This window comes from Paralichthys olivaceus, chromosome 8 (assembly GCF_024713975.1).
Source record: "Paralichthys olivaceus isolate ysfri-2021 chromosome 8, ASM2471397v2, whole genome shotgun sequence".
Taxonomy (NCBI): Eukaryota; Metazoa; Chordata; class Actinopteri; order Pleuronectiformes; family Paralichthyidae; genus Paralichthys; species Paralichthys olivaceus.
In genome coordinates, this window is record NC_091100.1 from 23,293,817 (window position 1) to 23,320,145 (window position 26,329).

Here is a 26,329-nt window from a genome sequence, read left to right on the forward strand (position 1 = left end):
GCAGCAGCTTCAGAGTCCTGCAGCTGGCCTTTATGCTGCAGCTCAATTACTGCAGGTCCCTTTTTCAGTTTCAGAAGGAAACCTGCAGCCAGCATCACTACAGGCCAAACAGTCCATTACAAACAGACAGGTTTAGAACAGACACTGCTCCAGTTCATTCAAATTCTCATGTCTCCTCCACTCCTCCTCTCTATCATCAGTACAGGTGGTTTTATATAAACCACGGTAGGTTTACACACGAGGAGCCCCGATTTCAGATATTTTGTTGCACACTACTTAAACTGATCATTTCGGTGAATCACATTTTTTTGACTGAACATTCATGTTGACTGTAGATACGGAGCAAAACATACTTCCTAAAATGTTGTAGTGATCCTTAAATCACTTAATAAAAAGGAAAAGACCATCTTAGAGAGAAAAGAACATTTATTCATTTGTAACACAAATTTTAATAAAAGTAAATATGCAATTCAATTTTTGCATTTTAAGACATAACTATATTTAATCCGACTCCTGTTGGTCCACTTAATCAAATCAGCACAAATATGATTTGTTGTCAATGAACCTGGACTTAACATTTACCCGTTTCACAGACAGCGAGCACAGGGAAATTAAACATACAAGGATTACAGAAAGGCTGATTCAGTGTCGACTCAAAGTGTGTGCTATTTAAAGTCATGTCCAGTACACTCGAACACACGCTGCAAACATAAGCCCCTCGATTCTGCTGAGCCCCAACAACCATGTTATATTGTTTAAGCTTGGTCCTACGTGTCAACACAATAGGAGTTGAGGACTCAGTACAATGTGGTAAAGCTCTTCATAGGTTGTCAAGGCTATCTGTACCATTGTGAAGTCATGCTACAGCAAACAGTACAGTGAGTCATGGAGCCTTTAATGTGGGCAAGTGACCCAACAAATAAAGGTCCATACCTCACAGATCTTTTCGATTGACCAACAGTGAACTGACTGATTCATTACAGTGGCCATCATATCTGAACCTTGGCTCACTTATCAGTTCAATAACTCTGGACAATTCAAACGTCTGTACCTATTTAGTGCAGAGAAGTTAGTACTTGGCTGAACCATGTTCAAACCTTACTGTTCAAGTGCTGCAGTAATGCTGTGTATGTAGATGTCTCCTGCTGATACCACTTGTACTTTCACATCATTTAGCATCAACAGGATGAACGAGCTTTGATTTTAAGTGATCTGTGTGCACACTGGCCAAACACTTGTGACACATCAGACAACGAGCCACTAAATGTCACCAGTGTTTCAGGACACACTTTTAATCGGCCAGGGTAAACTTTGTCTACATCCATGATACTATGTTTGTTTAAACACAGCACTTTTCAAACTAAAACAATCTCTGTCCACAAGCGTTTTGGCCCCAGCATCAGTTTTACTCTCCATCCATGCCAACATGCCTGTAAACGCATATCACGTTACCACTCGTGTACACTTGGCATGTATGTGCAGGTTTACACAGGAATTGCTTCAATAACAACTTCTCTCCGATGCATGTAAGCAGACGTCCGACTGTGAACTGGAGAATTTCACTGCACATCAGCTGTTAGCAGCAACAACAGTCACCAACAGTTATAATTGATTATCCATGTTGCATTCTACATTGGTAGCTGATGCTGGTTATTTCTCATGGAAGGGGGTTGTGTGATAGGAGACCGACACATCAGCGAAGGCTACATCATGCGCGAAAGCCCCGATCAGCAAGCGGTTGTGAGAGTCTCCACTTCCACCCATCCAAATTAAAACACCATGCTGGAGTTTTGAAACTAACACAGGGCCAGCAACATTTCCAAACTTGTGTTTTGGCAGCTTTAACACTAGAGCAGTGTGGAAGCCAGATGTATCCATAACAGAGTTGAGGCGTTTTCAAACAACATAGTAGTATGGATGAAGCCTTTAAATAAACCCCCCAAACATGTCAGCCCTGTGAATCTGAGCATCTTACCACCTCCCTGCCACATAAAGAAAAGCCAACAGCATTCTGATGTGCCTACCACAAATCAGTTTAGCACTTTATTTCCATAGAGTATACATCCCAAGTTTAAATCTGAACAAGGACCATTGCTGAACATCCCCTCCTCTCTCATTATTTCTTAAATCAAACTCCACCAATGAAAGGAACCTGCCATTAAAACAAATGAAACCCACAGGAAAGAGAGACTGTCAGGACATAAAACCAGAGCCTATGTGACTTCTGGTCTCATCAACCAAACAAGTCAGAGTTGAAGAGGTGGGCAGATAGAGCTGGGTCATACAATATATCCACAACACATCTTAACTTTAACTAAATGGGTACGATGAAAAAAAAAAAAAAAGAGATGAAAATCAACCACTTTGATATGCTGCCTTTAGATGGCTTGGGTACATTGGTTCTCATCACAGAACCAGCCTTTTCTATCCAGTCACATGAAAGACCTATGGAAGACATGCTCACAAATAGAGTCTAACACACATGCTGTGCTGCTTTCAGTTGACAGAATCAATACATGAGTGCTCTTTCAGAAGAAGCTGAAAGTGTCAGCAAAGATAGTGAAAGCCACAGCAAAAACATTACCTAACATGCAGGATTTGTAAGTATTTTTACTGACAAGATTTAACCTTTATTATTATTTCCTATTTTGCAGTCCACATAGATCTTTGTCATTTTCACAAACTGAATCCTTACAGTCAATAGAAAAGACTCAAAATATCGACTGATAGGAAAAAGAGTGTCATAAAACCCAGACCTAGAACTTAAATTGCCTCAGTCCAAAACTATGGTACTTCTTTCACCTGCAGACTTAATTCCACAACACTGGACTGACATGTGTGATGAATTCAGTTCTCTATTCATCACCACTCTACAGTGTATAATAACTAGTCAGCACTGTTGACACAGGACACAAACACACTGTACAGCAGGTGCACAGTAAGTTGTGTGTTCTGTTATACTAGTAGGAAACACTTAAGTGCATTAGTCACCTGGGACTCAGGACATGCAAGTTATACTGAATCAATCTGATGTATCTTAACCCGACAAAGACAGACACTCTGCCAGTTTAGAACCAAAACTTCAGCTGGTGTAGCTTTTGGTAACAGCTAATGACTTCAGCTATGGTATGCTATTGACTCCACACATCCACTTGAGTTGTGATACTCCAAGTTCTGTACACTAATATTTGTAGAGTAACCACAAGCATATATTCCTGTATTTCCTTCATTGGAAGCAGAGCTAACCACAGTGTGTAATAAGAGTGAAGCTAATCATCCTGTAACCTTAAAATCACCCAAAGAATACAATGTCTCAATGGTTCGACTTTTAAGTTCGGACGCTTTTGAAGCTTGTCGGCCTCTTACATTTGCTTTCTCTAATATTTACTTTAACATACATTTATATACAAACCTTTTAACGAAATTATTGTAATATTCATATTTATCAGTGACATCAAGGGGCTGACTGTGTGTGTGTGTGTGTGTGTGTGTGTGTGTGTGTGTGTGTGTGTGTGTGTGTGTGTGTGTGTGTGTGTGTGTGATGATATGACAATATGCTCCTCATGCCTGCATCTTGCACAAAGAAATAGATGAACCACTGGAGAACATCCAGAAAGCTGGATACACTGCTTCAGCAAAAGGGAACTCAAATGAGTAGAAGGGATATGCCCTGTCTGCCACATTGTAGAATGTAGCCCTGCCCCCCTCCCAATCTAACAGCACACCTACGCGCTTTGGACTGGGATTGCTCAGCACGGTTTCCTGGCTGTTATGCCAAGCAGACAGCTTGACGTTAAACCACTCAACACACCAGGACTGGGCGTTGCGGCCCAGGCGACTGGCGGGACCTTTACGGTCAATGCTGCTGTAAGCCAAGCCTATGCCGATGAAGTTGTTGCAGCTCAGTCGGACTTCCCAGTAGTGGCGCCCTCCCAAGAAACCCTTGGAGGTGAGTACTTGGGAGCAGACGACAAAACGTTGAGGGCAGTTGGGGTAGTTTGCTTGGTCATCTGACACAGAGGCCTTAGTAAATGCCTCACTCAGCGTGATGCGTTTGTGGGCGGTCTTTGGATCCAGCATGAGTGCCTCGGCATCTAAAAAGAAAGAAAAAAATAAAACATTCAACCATCAAATAAGGTTGCTACTGCCAAATGACAGAAAGATACCTACTACATTCATAAACTTACATTTCAGAAGCTCAGTTCTTTTTTCGGCACATGCAAGGTTTGCAGGAATGCTTGAAGTATCTACACCAGATGAAGACAAAAATTCAGTTGTTTTAGAATAATCACCTTGCAGTTACAAAGTTACAATCAAAACATTTCCATTTGAAAATGCATCAACTCTGCTACAGATACACTCTACTGGAGTTGCTAAAATGGAGAAGTTTGAAAACCCTGCGGCTGCGATTTAGTCTTGACGAGGGGTCTTTTCGTCTATGAATGTACAACTTTTCTGAAAAGCCTTTCGAGTTGTCATCAAAACTAGAAAATGTTCCATATAAATACAGAACATTTGCCATATGCGTTTTCAGCCATGTTAGTAGGTAACGTAGAAGTATAGATATAGCCTTAGACTTCTTTCATATGTGACTGACCTTTGACCACCATAATCTAATCTGTCCGAGTGAATATATCTACCAAATGTTGAAGTTGGTGGGCCTAATTCTGCATGAAGCCACAAATACAGTATATCAGGATGTGCAGATAGAAGTGAGATCAGCAGACCTCACACTCTCATCTCTGAAGCTAGAGGCTCAAGGTTATTTTAGCCACTATCATTATTAGTAGCATAACACACTCAAATCTCAAGACAGATTTCTTGGCAGTGGGTTGCATTGTGGTTAATGTGAGTACCAGCTTTTCACAAGGATAATAAATGATGTCCAGTTCTACTGCTTTAATTTTGATCCTTCATCAACTTCCATCATGAGTTCAAAGTTCATAAGAACTCAACGGAAGTCGGTGGAGAATTTTTTTTTGCAAAAAAACTAAAGAAAATACAAATGCCATCTCCAGATGCTACTATTGATGTGTTTTTATTCAGTGTAGAGGGTGTCTACCTGGTTTCTGATTGGGTTGTGGACGTCCTTTGGCTTTCCCACCAAACTCCCCGGACAGATTTTCAGTCGAATGGGTAAAATCTTCAGTGGATTGAGCTTTTTTGGTTTGTTCTGAAGCAGACAAAAAAAGTTGTCTTCTAGTGCAGGTGAATGTATTTTCAGAGCTGTTAATGGCTCTGAATACTTGGGTTTCAAAGGTGGAGTATTTGTTTATGGCAGTGGTCACCAACCTATCGATCTTCACTGTCAATCCCTGTAAGTCTCTGGACTCACTGGCTGCGGTTGCGCCGCAGACCAGATGTGTGTCAGATGTCTGTTGTTCACACAGATAGACTGCTACCGGCAGCAGAGCTGCTAGTTTATCACCTGCATTTCCTTTAATTCGAGTTGGATTATGTACTAAACTGTAAATGTCAGGACAATACAGTATAAAGACCTGCATCTTCTGGTCTGTCCATAACAATCCAAGCCCCATTAGAACAAATTAATGGATTTAGAAAGTAAAACGCTGGAGCCTTTAATAGAAATTGTAAAAATAATAAATATGACCGTCCTAAGTGGGTTTTTTGGAAGATATAAGGGTGCTAGATCTCGGCTTATGTTTAGAATTAAAAATTGATCTTGGGCTCGAAAAGGTTGGTGACCACTTTAGCTTCAATTATTCATGAAGAAAATAACAGTCAAGGTTAAAGTAAAAAAATAAATAAATAAATAAGAATATTTGTGTTTTGAGATCTTGAATTAACTTCCCTCTATTACACTTCAAAACAAAAGCATTACAACCTTCATGGACATGTTTATTTTCTTTGTACGAATTAGTAGGTGTAGCTAACGAACTAGTTTCTGAGTTCATCTCATCTATCAGTCAGTTAAAAGAACTTTTTCTTACTTGAAGGCTTCTTCTTAGGGCCTGCTTTAGGCTGTGAACTTGGATCTTGACTTGGGGACTTGGGGCGTCCTAGAGGCTCTAACAGAAGAAGAGAAAGAGCTTAATGAAAGTGCATTTTGTTTTTGAACCATCAGTTGTCTTGTGTCATACAACTCTTGACACCCATCATAGAATATGTGCTGGGAAGATGAACATGCCAGGTTCCTTGAAAGGTCCCAGGGGGAGAGATGAAAACCCTGAGGCAGAAGCTGTTCTAGTACCTGAAATTATGAGAGAACAGTGTCAATATGACTGTCTTTCACTTTATTTGTGTCCAAATGGCTTTAAACAGCTACCCTGATATCCAACCCCCACACAATTGGTCCAATTTTAGGAACTAGTGACTGTGCTTTTGTAGATTAAAAAAAAAATTGTCACTGCACATCCCAGGGTTCTCAGTAAAACACCCACCAACTTTGACTTTGGTTGGATGAGCGGTTGTTGACTAAATTAAATTGGAGATGGACACATTTCTGAACCTGTCAAATTATAAATATCTAACAAACAATACGATTGTTTCGATTAAATTAATGTCAGTGTTAATTTCTGCAACTAAGCTGTACACAACTGAGTTCAGTCTACTTTCTAAATGCAACTGCATACGTACCTGGTTTAATCACTTGCAGTCTGGCCTCAACAGGCTGTTTAAACAGCTCGGTCAGGTGCTCCTTTAAGGTCACAGCAAAGGCCTCGCTGGCTATCACCTTCTTGGAGTCCAGGCTAATTCGAGGGGTGTAAGGGTCAAAGTTCACAGCTGCAGGCAGGTTAAATGACACCTGTGAGAAGAAGAACACAATGTGGTTTTCTTTGATGGTCCAAGCTTTTCTTCAAATTGGACAAGATGAAGCTATATTATTTTATAGTGTGGAAAATGGCCTGGGTTGGAATTCATACACGCAACAATATATGAAACTGAGGGTTTCCTTCAGCTGTTTGACAAAATGTCTGTACAATGGGGTCTGCCACTATCTATGGAGTTTGTCTTTTACACATTAAAGAATGCAGCAGATTTTCCATTCAGTCGCATTCACAATAACAAGAATCTAAGGTGAGTAGGAAGTAGGATAGAGGAAGTAGGCAGGATTTCATGAATCTATTCTGCAGCAGAAATCACAAGCTTTTGCTCACAGCATATCAACAGGCGTCGGTCCTCATCACCAAAAATAATGTGTACAGATAGTGTGTTAGAGGAGAAGAAAGGTTCCTTTTATTGTTTTATCTGGAGCAACAACTGGCAGTTTATGGTCAGACTCATCATATATATTAGTCTGAAATTGGCTACTCTGCACTTTTGTAACTTTAAGTACGTACTGATTAGGGCTTGGTATCGGCACTGATTGCACAACTTAATTTGATTCAGATTCACAAGATATTGATATGTCACTATTTTCGGAATTTGTGATAAATGGTATTATTGTCATCATTTTCAAATAATTTATGCGTGTGTGTAAACTCCACCTCACTCTGTCTGAGGAGTCTGGGAGCACATATACAAATTCACGCTTACTCCTGTTTTTTCATGTGATGGCCTATACAATGACAATTTAAAAAAAAGAAATTAATAATAAATAAAAACGGTCAGGAGCCCTAGGTAACACATAGCAGTGTGTGGGCATCATGTTGGCTTTCACTGTCATTGTCTGGTATGCAGCTGTGTGGATCGTCTCACCTGCAAGAAGGCCATTGTTTGCGACCGACTAAGCAGACTGTTGATAGAATCTTTAGCCATGCCCATTTTCTCGATGTTCTCAGTGAACTTCTTCATGAGAACTTTCAATTTGGTTTCACCAGTCTCCACCTCTCGATCCACTGCATTCAGAGCAATGTTCTCCTCTTGAGTCAACATGTCGTGCATCTGTTGATACTCGACTGCCAAAGCTTTCTTCCTGTTGGCTGCTGAGACCTAGAGAGGACCAAGATAGGATTCATGAACAGATCAGTAAGAAAGGAGGTCAAAACAGTGGTCAGACAAATTGAGGGGAATGCATATTCCATATTTTTAATTAAAAGGTTCAGTGTGTAGATTTAGGTGAAAGGGATCTATTGGCAGAAATTGAATATAAAATAATCTGAATGTTGTTGTTTTTTTTTACCATAGAATGAACCCTGTATATAAATACTTACATATATATAATATTTACATTGGGAGCGGGTCCTCTCTATGGAGGCCGCCATGTTTTTTCTTGTTTTTTTACAGTAGCCCAGACTGGACAAACTGACCATCTTTTGAGTTTTGATGACAACTGAAAGCTACCACAGGTTCTCTGTCATGTTTGGAAGGGGAGGGTGAGGTGAGGGGTATTCAGCTGCAACATGCAAATACACCTCTAGCTTCGACACATTGCCCCTTTATGTGAGAAGAGTCATCAAACTCATGTTTATAGTTTTATATTACTGTAGATGCAATAACTCCTGAGAAGAAACCAGGTCGCTTCTGCGCTTAATATTTACAGGCCTATTTCAAATCTCACAATCATAGACAAGGTTATGGAGAAAGTGGTAAAAAAGCCAGATCTATAACTACTTGAACACAAATGTTTTTTGTTAATACCACATTACTGAAACTTTAATACTCCAATACTTACTCTTTTTAGTAGTAAAAATACTTCCATTTGGGAACCAAGACAGAAGGTTGCAACTTGGTGCCTACATAGAGTCTCGAGCATTTAAGACTTTAACCCATGCTAACAATCTGTTATTTTGAATACAGATCTTAATTTCTGTGACCACATAAAAGCTTAAATGAAATCTGTATTTGGACATCTCAAAACCATAGCTAAGGTTAGAGCTTTTGTGGCTAAACAGACATATAGAGTAATCATGCCTTTTTATGCTCCAGACTTTACATTGCAATGCTCTTCTCACTTCCCAAAACCACCACGAGAAAGCTGCAACTGATTCAGACTGTTGTTGCTATTGTTCTGCATAAAACAAAAGAGAGCATATTACTCAAATGTTCAGGTCTGTTCGCTGGCCTCCAGTTAACTACAGGTCTGAATCTACAAGTCTTAATCAAAAGACATTAAATGCTCAGGGCCCTGAGCTCTGTTCCTGAAATAGTAGCTGTTTATAGGCCTAAAAGGTGTCTCAGACCTGCAGGAGCTGGTCAGCTAGAGTTAAATAGGGGAATGTTGCATGAGGAATATGCTGCCTCCTGCTGGAACAAGCTCCCAATGGCTATCAAGTCTGCCCCAAGCATGTCCTGCTTTAAAAAGGTTGTCAAACAAAGCTCTATTTTCCAATCAAAATCACCTAACTCTGTACATAAATTATACATTATCTGCTTTATCATTGGGTCTTTTTTGTAATGTTTTACAACTTTTAACGTTTTTTAAGCTTCTGTTTTGTCCTTTTATGCTTCTTTTATTTCTTTTAAAGTACATTGAATGAAAGAATCTGAATATTTTTTTTAAAGAGAAATGTTAAGAAATGTTAGCTTTTTTTATTCAAAGTATAACAAACTTACTAAATTTAACTTGCAAAAACTTGCTGAACAGAGGTGTTTGGTCAACAAAGAATTTCACCAAGATAAAATATAGTCTATAGTTAAACAAATACTGGAGTTTTGAAGGTAACAAACATACATTATTTGTTAACAGCCCTTTAAAAGGTAATCAAGTTGAATAAAATCTGACAGCATTTGCTTTAGAAACAAAGACAATGTAACTATCCACTCTTTTGGACAATAAGGATGAATTTTTACAGGTAACTGTTTGTAAAATATGGGGCCAGTAAATTTCAAAACAAACTTACCTTCAACATATCCTCCATGTCCCTCATTTTAACTGTAATGGTCTCAGTGTGCAAAATCTTTGCATCAAGGAAAGCCAACTTGTCCCTCAGGTCCGACTACAAACAGAAAAACATTATATATTTATTTGACCCACAAATACAGTTCAAAGTGTCACTTTCTACTCATGGATTATTAGGTTCAGCACAAACTTTATAGTGTTAACTGAGTTGTCAATTTTCAGAATGTGGGTTTTGCTTTAAAAAGGGACTAGAATATTATTCGATATGAGAAATTTTGAGTGAGGCAGATACTTGCAACAAGTTGACCTGATTTCCTTCAATTTTGTGAGCTCAACAAGCTTAACTTTATCGAATCAAAATGTGTGTGTATATGGGCTATACATATCAAATCTGTTGAAGGATGGATTAAGGTAGGTAGAGTGGTCCTTTAAACTCCCCACGGGGACAGTGAGACACACGCAGACCTCTTTGAGCTGCCTCTGCTCCTCAGGAGAAGTGAAGGAGCAGCCTTTGTGGACTTGCTGGAGACAGAGGCTGCAGATGGGGCGGACGTGCTGGCTGCAGAAGAGCTCCATCAGCTTGTGGTGGTCCGGGCAGATGCGCTCCGACAGGTCCCCGACTGGCTCAATCAGCTGGTGGGGACGGAACACCGGGTTCTCCCGGTGAGGACGCAGGTGCTCCTCGCAGAAAGAGGCCATGCAGGTGAGGCAGGTGTGGGCCGCCTCTGCATCCATACAAGTGTCACAACGTATGACTGCATCTTCATTGGCCTCTTTCTCGGTCTCCTTCTCGGTCTCTTTCTTCTCTGCTGGCAGGCCCACCTCGCTCCGGACCAACCTCAGGTTTAAGGTCTCCACCACGGTGCTGAGGACCGTGTTTTTCTTCAGCTCGGGTTTGGTGGGGAAGAGGGTCCGACACTGGGGACACCTGTAGATCTCCGTCCAGGTGGAGAGCAGGCAGCTCTGGCAGAAGTTGTGTCCGCAGGGGATGGTCACCGGACAGTCAAAGGGGCTGAGACAGATGCTGCAGGTCAGCTCATCCTCCAGACTCATGAGAGACAAGTCACACTGCTCCACCGCGGCCATGACGACAGTCCACAGCCGCTGCAGGGAGAAACGAAACTTAACTTGAGGAGCGAGAAAACGAAAGTAAAGACGCTCAAATTCAAATATAATCTGAGTAACGACTGCTTCTTTTTAGCTCGGTGCATTTTTACAAACAACAGTGTTCAATGTCGACAAACATTCAGCGCGACGTCGAGACCGGCGTTCAATTAGTTATTTACACATTCGAATACACGGAACTCAGCGAGTCCAAAGCCACGGTGTATTTATAATGAATGTCCCACGATGGTCTTTACCTTTATTTCTCAGATGTGCAGCGGGTCCAGGAGAAACAGTCCACAACAAGCTACTGACGTTGCTTCCAACCAGCTGCGCGAAATGAGACGGTGGATTTCAGCGGTGCCAAGCGCAATGACGCAGCAGCAATATGGAGCAGTCACACCCATTCACTCTGGGTTGTGTGTGGGGGAAGTACCTTATTTATTATTATTAAAAGGTTTTATCATTGCTATTATTCATCGCCTGAAAGATATTTTATATTACGAGTCAAATGATATATAAATGATCTAATTATACCAGATATTATGTCTGCAGAAGTGGCTAACCCCTTTTCCTGGTTGGGTGGTTTCTTCCAAAATGTTTGAGGAACAGAGATGATGCCTCTATCAGCCAACATGCCTGCCACTTTTAAAGTGGTAGTTCACAGAAAAATAAAAAATCCCCCATTATCTACTCACTTTTATATACAGTCTACTCACATGTGTAATGGGGTCAATCCTTAATAAAAAGGTTAAGTTAAAACAGGATATTTTTAGCGGTGTTATTTCCCCAGTTATGCTTATGTTATTTTAGATATAAAAACACAGCTCTAATTTACCTGACAGGACGGCGATGCCTATAGGATGCGGGGAGTCGGCGAAGGTTATTTAAGGACGCCGTAGTCGCTGTCTCTCTCTCTCTCTCTCTCTCTCTCTCTCCACTGCTGGTCCGGTGAGGTGGTGTAGCGTGCGCGCAGCAGGTGTGGACGCGAATTGTTTGTTGCGAGGCCAGCGTACAGCCGCGTGTGTGTGTGTGTGTCGCCACCATAGACTGTATATAAAGACACTTTTGGAGTTGCAGGTGTAAACAGTGTTGCAGTCAAATCCAATGCAATTGAAGTCAATGGGCTTCAAATGTAAAAAACAACAAAAAAGTTGCATTTGAATAATGGGGCTTTGCTTGGGCCCCCATGGCAAAAGCCTCCTTTGCCTACTCTGTTGCAACGCACTTGGTTTTACAATAATCCCCCCAAACGTTTTTGAACACACTATACCAGTTAAAACGTTTATGCATATTGAATTAACATATTTATGGAAACTTCTGAAACAATTTTAGGACTAATAGTAAAGAAGTAATATTTTATTTGCCAATACTTGATTTGGGGTGTTTGGATGGTTAATGAGCTGAAACTAAAATATTAAATTCATTTCAACGCAAAAATTTCAATGATAACCTTTTAGAATATCTCCAACTGTTTATTTTTATTCTTTAATTTCAGCAACACTAGGACTGTGCATTATGTACATTTACGTAAAAGCTAAAAAAATTAGGTGGTATAAAACCTTTTTGCCTGTGGTGTATTTTCCACCACGGATGCACTTGACATAGTGCAGAATGCAAAGAGAGACACACTTCAGGTTGTATTTCTTTTATTTATCAGAAAAACTCAAACAGCTGTAGCTTACATACAGTAAAAGCTGAAATGCAGAGAAATTCAGTAGGTTTAATTTTATCCTTAGTCAGAGTTTGCCCACTCACACCCTTTTTGAATATCTTTATAGAATTAACTTACATCTCATCAGGAAATCAAAATTGCGACTTTTCTACATGAACTCTATATACTGCATGTATTTATACAAAACTGCGAAACTAAGCTATCTGGGTTCAGTTGCTGTTGATGTGTGGCTTTTCAGGATGCTGAATGTTGTTTTGGCCGCTGTTAGAGGCCTCGCTGAGCTGTTGAAGGTTCCTGACCATGCCTGCAAACTGTTCTTCCTGTGAGCACATAGAAAACAGACATCAATATGATTTATTCATCTCATGCAAACACTATATAAGCAACTGTACTGCTGTGTACTGTCAATGAAGGGGTCTCTGCCACTGTACGTCTGTTGTAAATAAGCTGCAGGGCGGCTAACCCAACATGAACTGATGGAAACTGATTTCTGAGTTTTAAATGAATGGGTGAATAGTCTTGACAGAAGGAAAGTCGCCTTCCCAGAATATTTACAGGAAGTCACTGAAACTTAGAGCCTTCTCTCTACAGGTCGGTTAATCTACATTTATTTGTCATTACCTTCCATACTGTCCAAACTGATGTTTCATGGGAGACAAAATGTACAATTATTTGCCTTCAATTTTGTGTTTAATGTTTCAATTCAAATGATCTTCACCTTAAAGCTGCAAAAATGTCAGCTTCAAGATGAACTGATAAAATGTGAGTTGGGAGGTGGACTCCTCCTTTAACAAAACTGTAGTAATGAATTTCACTTCATCCCTGCTTGTTGATAATTGGTTGTCTCTTATTTTCTTACCAGTACGTTCATTCGCTCAGCGGCTGCAACAGCGACATTCAGCTTCCTCTCATCTTCCTCTCTTTCTTCCTCAATCACACCCAGCCTGTGACACACAGAGACAGAAGAAGGGATGCATTTAAACAAAAATAGAAACACTTCAGGTACATATGTTATGAAAGTGTTTACTCTTAATTAGTAATAACAATTCACAGACTGAATACACATAGACACACCAGAGTGATAACAGATAAACTACACACTGAATGTTTTCATAATGAAATCAAATATTATAAACTAGAATGTTTTTTCCAGACTCACATAAACATGTTTTGTTCGGCCACCATGTGAACCATCAGCTGTCGCCAGCACCGTGGTATAAAAATTCTACTATGCTACAATTTAAACAAAAACAAAACTTTCAAAGTAAACTTTGTTTTTTGCCTCGCAGTTACACACCATGCCAATAGGGGGTGTTGCTACCCCCTCAGCACCACACTTCCATTGTACTTGATACACACATAAATGCAGACAAAATAAAATAATATATTTTGCACTGAATTCATGCTGACATATGGAGCATGCGCATTACAGTTGTATACTCAATGTTACCTGAAGGTGGCGCTGGCAAGCTGCTCCTCTCGCTCCACCAACAGATTCCGGAGCTCTTTCAACTCGACCTGCAGCATTGCATTCTGGTCCTGGCTCTGGCTGATGAAGTCCTCCAGGCGCTTTGCCATGTCCAGCTCTCGCTCTGTCACCAGATCTATCCCCAGACGAAGCTCTGACAGCTCTTGATCGTGCTGGTGTGTCAATCACAAATTGGTATTTTACGAAATGTGGTCATAAAATAATACAATATAAGAACAACCAGCATAAGGTCAGTTAAAGTGAGTTGCAGGTTATTCATACCCTGTCGAGTAAGTTTAACTCCTCATTCCCAGCCTTTATCTCACTTGATTCTTTGTTGTGGCTGTTTTTGATCCAGGGAACAGGTGCGGGTGTACGTTTGACACTGGCACTCTGACAGAAAATGAGAGATTGTCAACATGATCTAATAAAACAAGCAAAGTTATACTATCTCTGTGTTAACATAAATATGAAAAATATACATATTATTGATTTTATATCGATATAGCCTCCTAGAAAAAGTATCTGAGCACATGATCTGCTGGGCGCTGCAGTTTGGTTCACAGTTCCTCTTTGTACTCACAGTATTAGGGCAAGAGATAAGTGGCTGGTTAGCCTCCAGCTCCTGATCATGCTCAGAAATCGGCAGAGCTTCAGAACTGGTCTGCCTCTTCAAGACATGTTTTGCATGACCGGGACGTCGGTGAGGGGCACTCTGAGTTCTGGCGACTGGCTTCCTCTCTCTTGCATTCCTCGGAGTCCTACCATCATTTTTGAATACAAGAACAAAGGTATTCAGTATTAAAAAAATTTTTTATTTTTATCAAATTGCATTTGGAAAATCTGCTGATCATGTTAGCAGGTTAAACCACCCAATAAGGTAGACTTACCACAAGCTATGAGATTGTGAAACAATATTATATTCTCCTAAAGAAGCCACAAGTCTGTATATCAACTAAATTTCAAGTATGTGTGTTAATCCCAAAGAAGTACTACACTATCTGGAAAGTGTAATCACTATGTCTCTGACTGGTTAGGGTTGAGGTTTTTTCTGTCTCCAAAAACGTTTTTCCTGTGAATCAAATGTTTTATGGTCTCGATTTATCTCATAGCTAAGAGAGAAAATTAATTGAAATTTACTTCTGGAACCAGAGCTGTTCTAAACGTGGCTGGTCACTATCTCTATCTGTATTGTGCATGATTGTATTTGTGTATTTTAACTGAGTGGAGGATTCCTTCCAGTCAGTGTCATCTACTAATACTGCGACAGAGGCATTTTGCCAAAGAGAAAGAAAGAGATTTATTACCATAAAACATAGCTGGTGGGTCAGTCCAAATAATGCTTTATGACCATTGATATTCAAAAGCAAAAATAAAACGTCAGGGGTATCATACCCTTCTCGTAGGCCTTTGGAGTCCGAAGGGAGGTGCTGGGTGGATGACTGGTGGGGGCTGTACTTGTCCAAGTCTTTAGGGGGGACATACACCGGCTTGGCTTTTCCCATTTGGCTGCAAGAAAGAGCAAGCTTCAGTAAATGTATCATAACCATGTTCAAATTGGTAATTCCTCACATGTTGTAGGTCTGTTTAAGTCTGTCCATACCTATTGACTATGATCCGAGGTGCTTCAGACCCCAGCGACTCTGTTATCTGGTTCAGAATCATTGGCAGAGGGTGCAGCTTGTCGATTGTGTCCTGAGGAGGAAATAATGTTAGACCCCATCCAAAGAAAGTCATTCAACATGTCAGCAGTATCTTGATATGGATAAGAAAACAATTATTATCGAAAGCTGTACATTCAAACGTCAATAAGAATTAACAAACTGTGCCTGACTGCAGGAGCCATGAATCAGGATCGGGAAATACGTTTTGATAACATAATCATTTTAACAAGATTAATTCGGCCAGCTATAGACAGCAGAAGGCTCATCCACTGAGTCATATATTTTTAATATTTTTGAATGGGTCTCAGAATATCCTCTGTGTATAGTGATATTTTGTCTATAACGCCCTTCATTCTATATCAAGGTAATTGACGGATGTTTAAGAGCAATGGCCAGAGTCTGATAAGTTACAGCTCTGTGTGTGTCTACTATGACCGCCCCTTTTTAGTCTACCTTGAAGTGTGGCTTTTTTCAATGTGGTCAGACAACATGTACAAATGTGTTATTTTCTAGCATAAGCAGACCCTAAGGAAGCACAGCAGCTGAGCCAGACGTTATTGAGGTTACAGTAAACAAAGCATGGCTCAAGGACTCAAGACACTAGACAACACAGAATTCTAAAATAGTCTAGAAAATATTTATCTGAATGCTTTGCCTTAAAAAGTCTTAAGTAGGTTAAAACATTATGCACTATATATTGTATAGACACATTTAGGTAGGTCTTGAATACGTTAATGTTAATTTTGCTACTTCTATAGCACTTTAATAATGAGAATAGCCGTAGTTCAGCGATCATTTGAAAAATGTTTTGGTGGCATTAATAGTTTGTAATGTCTCTTTGTTTTGTAGGTCTTTCTCAGTAATACAGATATTAGCACACTGTAATAAAGCTACAAACAAGACCAAATGGAATTATAACTATGATACCTACAGTCTCTGCCTGTAGTTTGAAAGATAACTTGACGTCTTAAGGGTTATTCTCTACATCTACTCAACCCTATCTTCAATTGTGAGAAAGTGTAATTCTGGCTCTCTGATATTGCTTCATATCTGTCATACTTTACTTGACATAAGTCTTACATTTCATTCATTATGGTCTCAAACAGTCTTAAATTTAACTTATATAAACTATGAGCAAATAGTTTGCTGTTGCACAAGCTTCAACTTTGGGTAGATGATTAATACTTAGGGCGTATGAACAGACCAAAGGAGTCCCACTGGTTTTCCATCCTACCTGGTCCCTCTGATAGATGATGTCTACTAACAGGCCATGGAGCACGGCCAGGCGCAGAGGCAGATCCACATAGCCGTCAAAAGAAGTCATCGGGATTTCATTGACCTGACTTGACACTGTTTGTAGAAAACTCCTCATTCCATTCCAGTGTTGCTGCAAGAATTCATTCATAAAAAGCATGTACTCTTCCTTATCACCAAACCTGAAACAGAATGAAAGGTTTCATTTACTTAAACTCCACCTCAGGTTAAGTATCAGTTGTCAATTTAGAAAATGTATTTTTCATCTTTTCACAAGATGTTTTTGCTCAAGTATTGTATTAGACTTCCAGTCCAGGTGAAAGGCTACTCACAAGGTGAAGTTGGCCAAATTCTGGATGACTTTGGCAGTTAAGGTGAGGGTACGCAGGGTGTTTGGCTCTGGATAAGGCTGCGTCAGACCAAAAAGAGAAGGACTGAGGATAGCAGGGCATAAGAAGCGAAGGAAGAGGGAAGCAGAGATAAGACGCTGGCCGATCTCTGGTCTGCCCTGGTCTTCGCACAGCTCCACCCAGCTGGAGAAGATCTTGTTTAACTCTTCAGGAAAGGTTCTGAGGGCAGGAAACATGTGAAACATCAGCCCACTGAATTCTGCTCAAACATTACTGCTGGCCTAAACATTCATCATTTGTTTTTCTCTGACTTTTCCATGATGAGCTGAGCTCTGATCTCACCCATGGATCTCAATAATCTTCATCGCCACCTCCTCACAGGCCTCCCTCAAGTGTTTCTGATTGTTTGACAGATCAGAGGCGGGGCATTTACGAGGATCGACTTCACAGTTCTCCACCGAGTCATAAAGACGGGTGATAAAGTCTCCTGTAGTGAAAAAGAAAATTGCAGAGTTTGCTAAAAAGAGAGAAACTGAGAGAGACCAGGACCAGATGTGTACCATCACATTTGAGCTCTCTCAGACTGGATGTTATGATGAAAATAATAATAATAATCTTCAATTGATACTACCTAGTGTATCAATGAGGTACTTCTGGCCAACAAGCTTCATATATTCATCAATGGCTTTAGTGGCCAGTGTGTTCTCTCTGAAGATCAGTGCCTCCCTCTCTCCAAGACGCTCCACCTCTGCACCACCCAAGTCAATAAGGAACTCCTGAAACATGCATTCAGTTAAGAAAAGTTATTATTCCTTATTATTATAATCATTTCTTCTTATTGGGTTATTTCAGATTGTGTTTAATGATATTTTCCCTATGTGAGGCTTTAAAATTGTGATTTCTTTAGCTCATTATTCACCTTGGCCTTGCCAATACTTTGCAGTACATGGACCAGCGCTCCTGCCAGCTCTTCCTTCTCCTTGACATTCAGAAGTGGCTCCAGACTTCTGCACATTTCCACATAATCCACTGTCACATACTCTGCAAACTCTTTGTATTTCTCCATGGGCAACACCTTCAAATTCTGGAAACGGGATTTTATACGTAGTGACGCCTGTGGTCCCAGGAGGTCTTTCGTCCCTGCTGTGCCTGAGGCCTTGTATGGAGTGATTGGATACCATTTCTCCTGAAAGGTCCTCCCTTGGATATCGGCTAAAGGTATAGCCACACTGCCCAGTGGGTGCAGGCTTGACTCCTCTCTGGAGTGACGCTTTTTCTTGGGGTCATCCTCACGGAAGAGGTGCAAGGTGATTTGAGAGACAAAGGGCAGGTTGTCAAGCTCAAAAAATTCACCCCAGAATAGTTGACACCCTCCAACCACACCTCCACTGGCCCCCTGGCCTCCTGAGGACCCATAGGAGCTGTCCCCTGCTAGGCTGGAGCGGTTCATTGGCTTGCCAACAGCTCGACTGCTGGTGCGGGCAAACAAGGTCCCATCTAGGTGTACCTCACAGTAATAACGCCTTTTGGGTGGCAGATCCTTGGCTTCATTTATCCACAGACTCAGGGAGTTCTCTGTGCGTTCAATGTTATCCTGTGAATATTGATAAACTTAGATGCTTTATTCGAATTTTGATTTGCCATGAAACATTTTAACAACAGATGTTTAGTTCCTACCTTATTGGGCTGGGCAGCCCGTCTCAGGTCCTCAATCCAACGATCACGTTCAGCAGCTGAGGAGCAGCCAAAACAGTGGGTGCTCTCAGAGTTTATCACCTGTAAGTATATTAAACCAGAAGGAGCCTGTTACTGTTTTTCTTTTGTTGACACAGGCACCATATGATTCTCGCTAAGGAACCTGAAGGAACAAACACAAGTCAAGGTTTACCTCAAAGCAGTACTTCTCCCCCAGAATGGAGCTGTGGACTGGCCTGATGACAGTGCTGGTGTCTGCGCTCAGATCTAGAGTCCCCATGGCATTGACTGGAATTGACACAGACTCCCGGGAACTATAATGCCTTAAATAAGAGCAAAGATTTTGCCATAGTAAAAATTATAAAATGTTAAGTGTCAAATATTATTTGTTGAAGATGAATGTCGTTTATTTTTGACAGACTGCTGGTATCATGAAAGGTTACATGAGGAGATGAGATAAATATATGCTGCTAGATAAGAATCTGTGTAATTAAAATAAATGCCTTGTAGACATTATATTGATTTCCATGATGTTTTGAACACTATCCACAATATCCATTGTGCCCAGAGGATGAAGTCTATGCATTTTGTTTATCCCCTGGCTTCTCCTCTTCGATTTTTTAAATTATTCAATACTTAGATAAGACAAAATTAAACTAGAATTATGAACATGTTAATGCTGTGGTTGTGAGCATGCTGACATTAGCATTTAGCGCAGCCCCTCAGAGATGCCAAATCTAATATTGTGGAGTACACAGGAAGTATCAGTACTTGTGGACTGTACTGTGTTTTGCTTTACAGAAACAGTGTAGTTTACCTGCTTCCTTTGTTTAGCCCCGATGAGTTTAGTTGGCTGTTGCTATTCCTCTTGGCCTTGTTCTCCAGACGTCTCTTGATCAGTGCCTGAGGGTGAAGAAGGCAAGCATGGTGTTTGAGGGCAATTATATATAATATCAACAGGAAAAGTGGGGCTAGCAGAAGGATTGTTATCTGTTAAAATACTCACCCTCACACCACCATCTTGGTTCTTTGGTCGTGGGCCACCTGACAGGCCCCCATGGTCAGGACTGCATTCTAAGAGTCAGGCCAAAAGAAACCAAGCTTATTTTCACACCTATGCTTTTGCAATATCTCCTCACCATTTCTGTTTGAGGTTAGTCGTCAACATTTTGTCTTTTTACACTAATTTTCTGTATTTTTTTTGTTTGACACCACCTGTCTTCAAACCCTTTACCCAGAACTCATGACTGCTTCAACTTCACTGGCAGTACACGCCTGTGCTTCAACAGATGAAAGATTAAACCTTCAAATGATTAGCCAAGACTATTATATTAGCAAATACAAACAGATAAGCCCTTACAGGATGTGGTTTTCAGGCAGGGCTGCAACAGATTGACTAAAGTCTACTAAAGTCTATTGCAATATAGACCCTTAACTTGCAAACATTCGTATGTGAAAAGCTATTTAGAACTATGCAGATGATAAAATTAAAAAACAAATCATATTCTGCCCGATTTGTAGTTTCAGTATTGCTATTTTTTAATCCTTCAGTTATTAGGGAAAAACATCTTTAAACTCAAAAGTTAACAACATGAAAAATAATGTCTTACCCAGTGACCCACCACAGACAAACCAGCGTCTGAATCCCATCATTTAGTCTGCAGGTGTCACACAGTGTTGCTATTTTGATCTCTGTCTGTGCAACATTGCCCTCTTCTCTTCATTAACATCTGTTGATGGTGACAGCGAGCACCAGCCAAGCAGTCAAAATTTAATAACAGACACTGACTGTGCCTTCTCTCTCTCTCTCGCTCTCTCTTTGAAAGCTCTCATTGGACTGGTAGAACACATGGGCGAGATGCTATCTTCCCCAAAAAACGTAGAGGAAACAATTTGACGCATAAACATCAGCTATTTCCTCTGTCTGCAGAACCATTAGTGTGGACATGATGTCAGAAGCTGTTATGGCAATAATGTTTGTTCAGTTTCCTGGTGGTTTTACTGATGTTTCACAGCATTTTTATTTAATACACATATTTGTTCTATATTTTGCTTAGTTTATATAAATGGGGGATGGGGAGATTATGTGTCTCAGCTGGGGGGGGGTGCAGGTATTACTCATGTTGTGAGGAGAAATCCGTTTACACAGTAACATAATGGGGAATTTTCTTATAAGTACTATTCAGTTCAGGCTAGGTTAGAAGATGGTTAGCGTTAGTCATTACATTGACTTCCTGTGTGTGTGTGTGTGTGTGTGTGTGTGTGTGTGCGTGTGTGCGTGTGCACTTGCGTGTGTGTATGAACCTGTGTCGATATCTGCAAGGTTCTGCATGCTTTGGTTGGACAGGCAGCTGCTGACACGGTTTCGAGTCCACATCGTTGGCTGAAAAACACACACACACACACACACACACACACACATACACATAAATCTTTGTGCTTTTTTCAGCTGGAAGAGTTACCTTGAGTTCACATTTTTAAGTTAAGTTAGTTGTACCTCCTCCTCCGGGGATATGAGAATTTGTCCATCTTCAAGGTTACAGTTGCTGATGTCCCAGATGGGGACCTCTTGAGGTGGGGCCCATTGTAGTCGTGGCAGTTCAGTAGGTACAGCCTTTCCCGCATCTGCCACACAAGAGCACAAGAACACTCATACTAATATTCTATACTATTCTACACTAATGCACAGCTTACAATGAGACATGACTCGGCTGTAAGTGCTTTATTCATAAAATATAAATGCATACTAAACATATTCTACAAAATAGATAATAAAAGAATAGTTTCCCTTCCTTTGGAGAACCAACTGTATCCTTAATATCCTATATAATATATGGACATTGCAGGAGCCTAATTGGAGGCACATGCTGGCTCTTGTTTCTTTTATTTTTGGTAATTATATTATCTCCTACAGCACTTGGTCACTCCCATTTGTTGCCCTCCTTGGGCTTTAGATGATATCGCTCTCATGACACACCAGGATGAGTTGCGCACATCCTGTGGTGTCTCTGTAGTTTTGTCTTTACTTATCATCATGGTGCTTCAAGTTTACTGTGGACATGATCTTTGGCCAGGGGTGTTGCATTGAAGCTGGTCAGACATTTGCTGGGGTTTGTAATGTCACTAGATAAAAGGTCATTCAGCCTCTGAATCTGCTGACTGAGAAAACTCCTTTTTTTCAAACTATTTTACTAGTAGACAAAAAATATGGAAATATGAAAAAGCAAAGAGTTCGGTATGGGGAGCCACAGGCCTCTGTGCCACTAAAGTGCAGTTGGTATAAGAACAAATAATACTTATTACTTAATACTAAAACAGCTGCCTTCTATGCAGAGCAGTTTCCTTTAGCTCATTTTTGTAAATCTGTAGGTGCTTGTGGGGAAAGGCATGTTTTTCTACATTATTGGTTTTGACTTTTTTGTGAAAGGTGATAGTTTTGGTCCTTGTTATGTTCACCATGAATATGTGACAGTACTGCTAAAATGATCTAGAGAGACCAGATTGTCTGTATAAAACACAAAAATAATGTATTTTGGTTTGTTTTGCTCATTATTGTCACATTAAATATCAGGGGAATGTGGTAAAAGAATCATATCCACAAATAGTTTCTTGATGTTAACACTGATCCAGATTCTTTTGTGCCTTCAAATTCAGATTGGTTGTCAGATGTGATCACACTGTCTCTCCAACATATTGAATGACCAAAACTAAACATTCTGCAGAAAACGTTTTTAAGATGCCATTTGAAAAAAAAAAGTTGTCAAGCTCTAATCCATTGAAAGGTTAATCCAATTATTTTATTTATATTTTTCATTAAAATGATGAAATCTGCTCTTTTGCTTAGTTTTCCATTTGTCACCAATTTGAACATACATGCTGCATTGCTAATAATTATATTCCACACGCACTTTCCAGAATTCAACCCAGAGATTTTACAGATAATGTTCCGTTGTGGTCTTTTATCTACTTTTCAGACTCTATGTTCTTGTTTAATGTTGTCTTGTGTTTGTCAGCTTCTCTTTTATTCACTTCGTCTAATAAGACACTTGATGGAAGTCACATATACCTCACCTATTCGACTGTGTCACTGATACTACATACAAAACCACATGGGCCAACCATTTTGATTAGTGAAAACATACGTTGCCTTGTGCATCTTAAACACTGGTATGCACCTATTCTCATATTTTGTTCATAATATAAATATGCGTTATTATAAAAAAGAAAATAATTCCCAACTCCCATGCTTATCGCAAACATGAAATCGAAAGACTGTGTAATACTTTAAGAATAAGTTGAGTATGTATGTCATTACCATGGAGTAATGCCGGGTTGCTGCTCCGACTTTGCAGCTTGGGCCTCTTGAGCTTCTGGGAAACAGTCCTCAGGTACTTTTTAAAGAGTGCCCCTCCGCCTGCCTTCTGTGAAGGGTCTGTAGAGGAGACTGCCGAGGCCTCTGCGGCAGCTGAGCACGAAGCTGCGTTGGCTGAGCCAGCTGCGCTGGAGGACAGGGCTGCAAACAGGGACCCCGGAGGCTCAGACAGGGCCCTTCTGAAGGGGTTCTTTCTGGTTCCACTGGCACCTTTATCCGGCTTGGCTACCTCTCCACCTTTCCCTCCAGATGAATTTTTATCTCCAGGGTCCTCGCTCAGGGCCTTGCGCCAGTTCTGCATCTTGCTCCATTTGTTAGAGGAGGCCTTCTGGATCTTGTCGATTGTAGATGTAGAAGAAGCTGCTTCTCCTTCTCCTTGTTCTTTCACATCATCAAGCGTCCCTTTGGAGCCGGTTTGCCAACTGTATGTATTGAGGGTGTCGGTGGTGTCAGATATTTGTCCTGGTGGAGGCTCCACAGCAGATTCCTTCTCCTTCTCTGGTGATCCATGCTCCTTTGGTTGTTGAGCTGCAGGCTCTGAATCTTTCTCCTCAGTGCCCATGTCAGATTAGGGTGTGTGAGTAAAATGTTCTCTTCTCTCAAAGATGCATCAAACAAAATTCAAATACCTTCTCAGGAGATGTGTTTCTGATTTACCACTAACTTGGAGATTGCTGTCCGTGTTAAGGAAGATAAAAAAAATTGTGCCTGCACCAGCTCAGTCTCTCTGCTTCTCTCGTTTCCTGTCTTGCAGAATGTTATCCGGCAACAAAACGCGACTACTCTCTGTGGTTGCTTTGCTGCAACGCTCAACTCTTCTTACCCATGAACCGTTTGCTTCCTCATAAAATGATAGAGAAGAAATCTGTTGTTCTCTACTATTTATGTTTTCATTTTATACTTCCCTTCTTTCTCACTTCCTGTTCTGTTGTATAGAAATTATTCCCCCACTTTCACCTCAGAGGAATGCTGTTCTTCTAGCAGTTATTATTTGTTGCAGTATGAGTGTGAGAAGTCTTATTTCATTTATCAAGATACTTACTGATTAACAGAATTTCATTACTCAATTATTAAAAAAGTATTGTGTTTAATTAGGATGACTTAATCTTTAGGGAGACATCTCTTTTTGTAAAGCAGTCTGACAGTATCCATGTGTCATCAGCTACCTGTGTGAGTATAGACTGTTGACTGTTAATATCAGTTTCCTGTCACACCGAGGTTGCACTTCCTGCTGAGTTCGGTTTTTCAGACTCTGAAAACCACATCCTGCGTTCAGGCTGGTCTCTGCTCAGCTGCAGGAGATCTCTGCGTCCCAGTGGGGCGGGATGTACACACAAATGTTAGTAGGTGCCTGATGGTAAAATATAAGTGGACAGTGGGTTACTGATGTGACTGTAGCACTGTGCATATAAAAAATAGTCTCTGCACATTCAGGTGCATGAACAGGACTGTTAACTACTTATTTCAACTGAGCCTGATCTCATTCCTTCTTTAAGCTACTTCAATATGCTTCAGTTGATTTACTACTAACGTTTCTGCAAACATTCATACATGCATTAATCCTTTCTAAAGAATCGGTTGTATAAGGCTTCAGGATGTCAGATTTGTGTCTTGTTTAACCGAGGCCCTCTGCTGGCTGTGTTTTGATATATTCTATGGTTATGGAAATGAGTGCACATAAAGGAAATTCAGCCCCAGTTATGAAAGATGCTGACTGATCTAGGCTGTTTTTTGTTCAACTGTGGAAAGAAATTGTGAGTTCATTGTGAAGTAGCCCTGCCAACTCTAACATAAGAATGTTCTCATGTTATGTACTTGGAACACAGAAGATTTAAGATGTGGCCTTGATTCATCTTTTTAAAAGATCATTAAAATTGTTTGCTTTGCTTTATTTAATTCAGTTGTTAATCTTATGAATATAATTGTGATTATCTTATTACGCTGGCTCCAAATAATGCGCTCTAATGAAGCCATGTTGTTGTGTATAACCTCATCTTTGTAACGTATCTTTGTAAAATGGTTGTTATTTTACCCCATCAAATGCACATTTGCTGCATTTGGGTGTCTATCTTTATGCCCGTGCCTGTGTATAACATTGTGAAAGAGTCTACTTCAACCCAAACTATGATCGTTTCCTGAAACTAAACAAATTGTTTCGTTGACTAAACTTAAACAAACTACAACTGAAACGTGAGAAACCACTGACGCATTACTTTCAACAGTTCATTGCACGCTCAGATTTCAATGAGTTGTAACTGCAGCTATTGCCCATTAGAGGTCACTGCACATCCATTGAAAATGTTGTCAAGCCATTTAGTAGACCTTAACTTTTACTTTTCAAACAATATTTTAAGTGATCTAGTCTCCAGTTATGGAGCCAATGTGGCATATCACTATGTACCTCAGATGCATGATCAATGGACCACATGCTCTTGATCACACTCTGCACAGCTGATCAGACAAAGTATCAGCAGTGGTCTCCTGTTTTCACTCCTGCTGGTTTTGAATCTAGGACATCACAGTTACCCAGTATTTGCCTTCAGCCTGGCGAGCCCACTACACACCCCACTTAATGGTGTCTTTGTTCGGTTCTCACTCAATGAAGGTGACGATCGTACGCTGATCCACTAAACAACGCACAACATCATGACCTTTTGCAGTGACCTGGATTTAACCAAAGCGGCTGTATTCACTGCTGCATCCTGTTTTCATGTTTAAACAGGGAATGGTGTATTACTTGTGGATTCAAGGGAATCCAATTCAATGGACCATATTCTCTATAAACAAATTCCCCAGCTCATCATAATATGAAAGCTCAATAACATGTGTTTGTATTTTGAGGGTAACTGTATTTCTTTCACATTTGCTGTGGGGACAGACCTTGTTGTAAGCCATGAATTCAACTAGCGTGCCCTCTGAAACACAATCGCCTTAATGCTATCATCCACCGCCATCAGTGCTAAACCTCTTACATCATTAGGATGTGAGTGTATTTAACTCTGAGA

General features: G+C 40.4%; 2 protein-coding genes across 6 annotated transcripts; both read right to left on the minus strand.

Moving 5' to 3' along the window:
- Positions 1–408: 408 nt before the first annotated feature.
- On the minus strand, positions 409–11,460 carry trim25 (tripartite motif containing 25). 4 transcript variants are annotated; one of them, XM_069530491.1, is made up of 10 exons: positions 11,104–11,460; positions 10,208–10,846; positions 9,744–9,839; positions 7,660–7,893; positions 6,598–6,766; positions 6,149–6,211; positions 5,952–6,029; positions 5,063–5,173; positions 4,188–4,247; positions 409–4,094 (listed from the first exon to the last, which is right to left on the minus strand). In XM_069530491.1, the coding sequence occupies exons 2-10, from the start codon at positions 10,826–10,828 to the stop codon at positions 3,562–3,564; spliced, it is 1,965 nt and encodes a 654-aa protein (XP_069386592.1). In that variant the 5' UTR covers positions 10,829–10,846; positions 11,104–11,460; the 3' UTR covers positions 409–3,561. The 4 variants fall into 4 exon arrangements, with proteins under 4 accessions (XP_069386592.1, XP_019939606.2, XP_019939607.2 ...); XM_020084047.2 differs by lacking the exon at positions 6,149–6,211; XM_020084048.2 differs by lacking the exon at positions 5,063–5,173.
- A 1,018-nt stretch (positions 11,461–12,478) lies between these two features.
- rasal3 (RAS protein activator like 3) lies at positions 12,479–24,402 on the minus strand. Of its 2 annotated transcripts, XM_020084043.2 has the most exons (19): positions 23,268–24,402; positions 21,450–21,577; positions 21,257–21,335; positions 19,959–20,026; positions 19,770–19,855; positions 19,146–19,275; positions 18,935–19,033; positions 18,177–18,851; positions 17,889–18,033; positions 17,600–17,744; positions 17,240–17,476; positions 16,888–17,089; positions 15,593–15,684; positions 15,385–15,498; positions 14,573–14,750; positions 14,272–14,382; positions 13,972–14,162; positions 13,381–13,465; positions 12,479–12,841 (listed from the first exon to the last, which is right to left on the minus strand). In XM_020084043.2, exons 1-19 carry the CDS (start codon positions 23,884–23,886, stop codon positions 12,731–12,733), a joined length of 3,495 nt encoding a protein of 1,164 aa, XP_019939602.1. In that variant the 5' UTR covers positions 23,887–24,402; the 3' UTR covers positions 12,479–12,730. The 2 variants fall into 2 exon arrangements, with proteins under 2 accessions (XP_019939602.1, XP_019939603.1); XM_020084044.2 differs by lacking the exons at positions 21,257–21,335; positions 21,450–21,577; positions 23,268–24,402 and adding an exon at positions 20,563–20,787.
- Between the last annotated feature and the right edge of the window lie 1,927 nt (positions 24,403–26,329).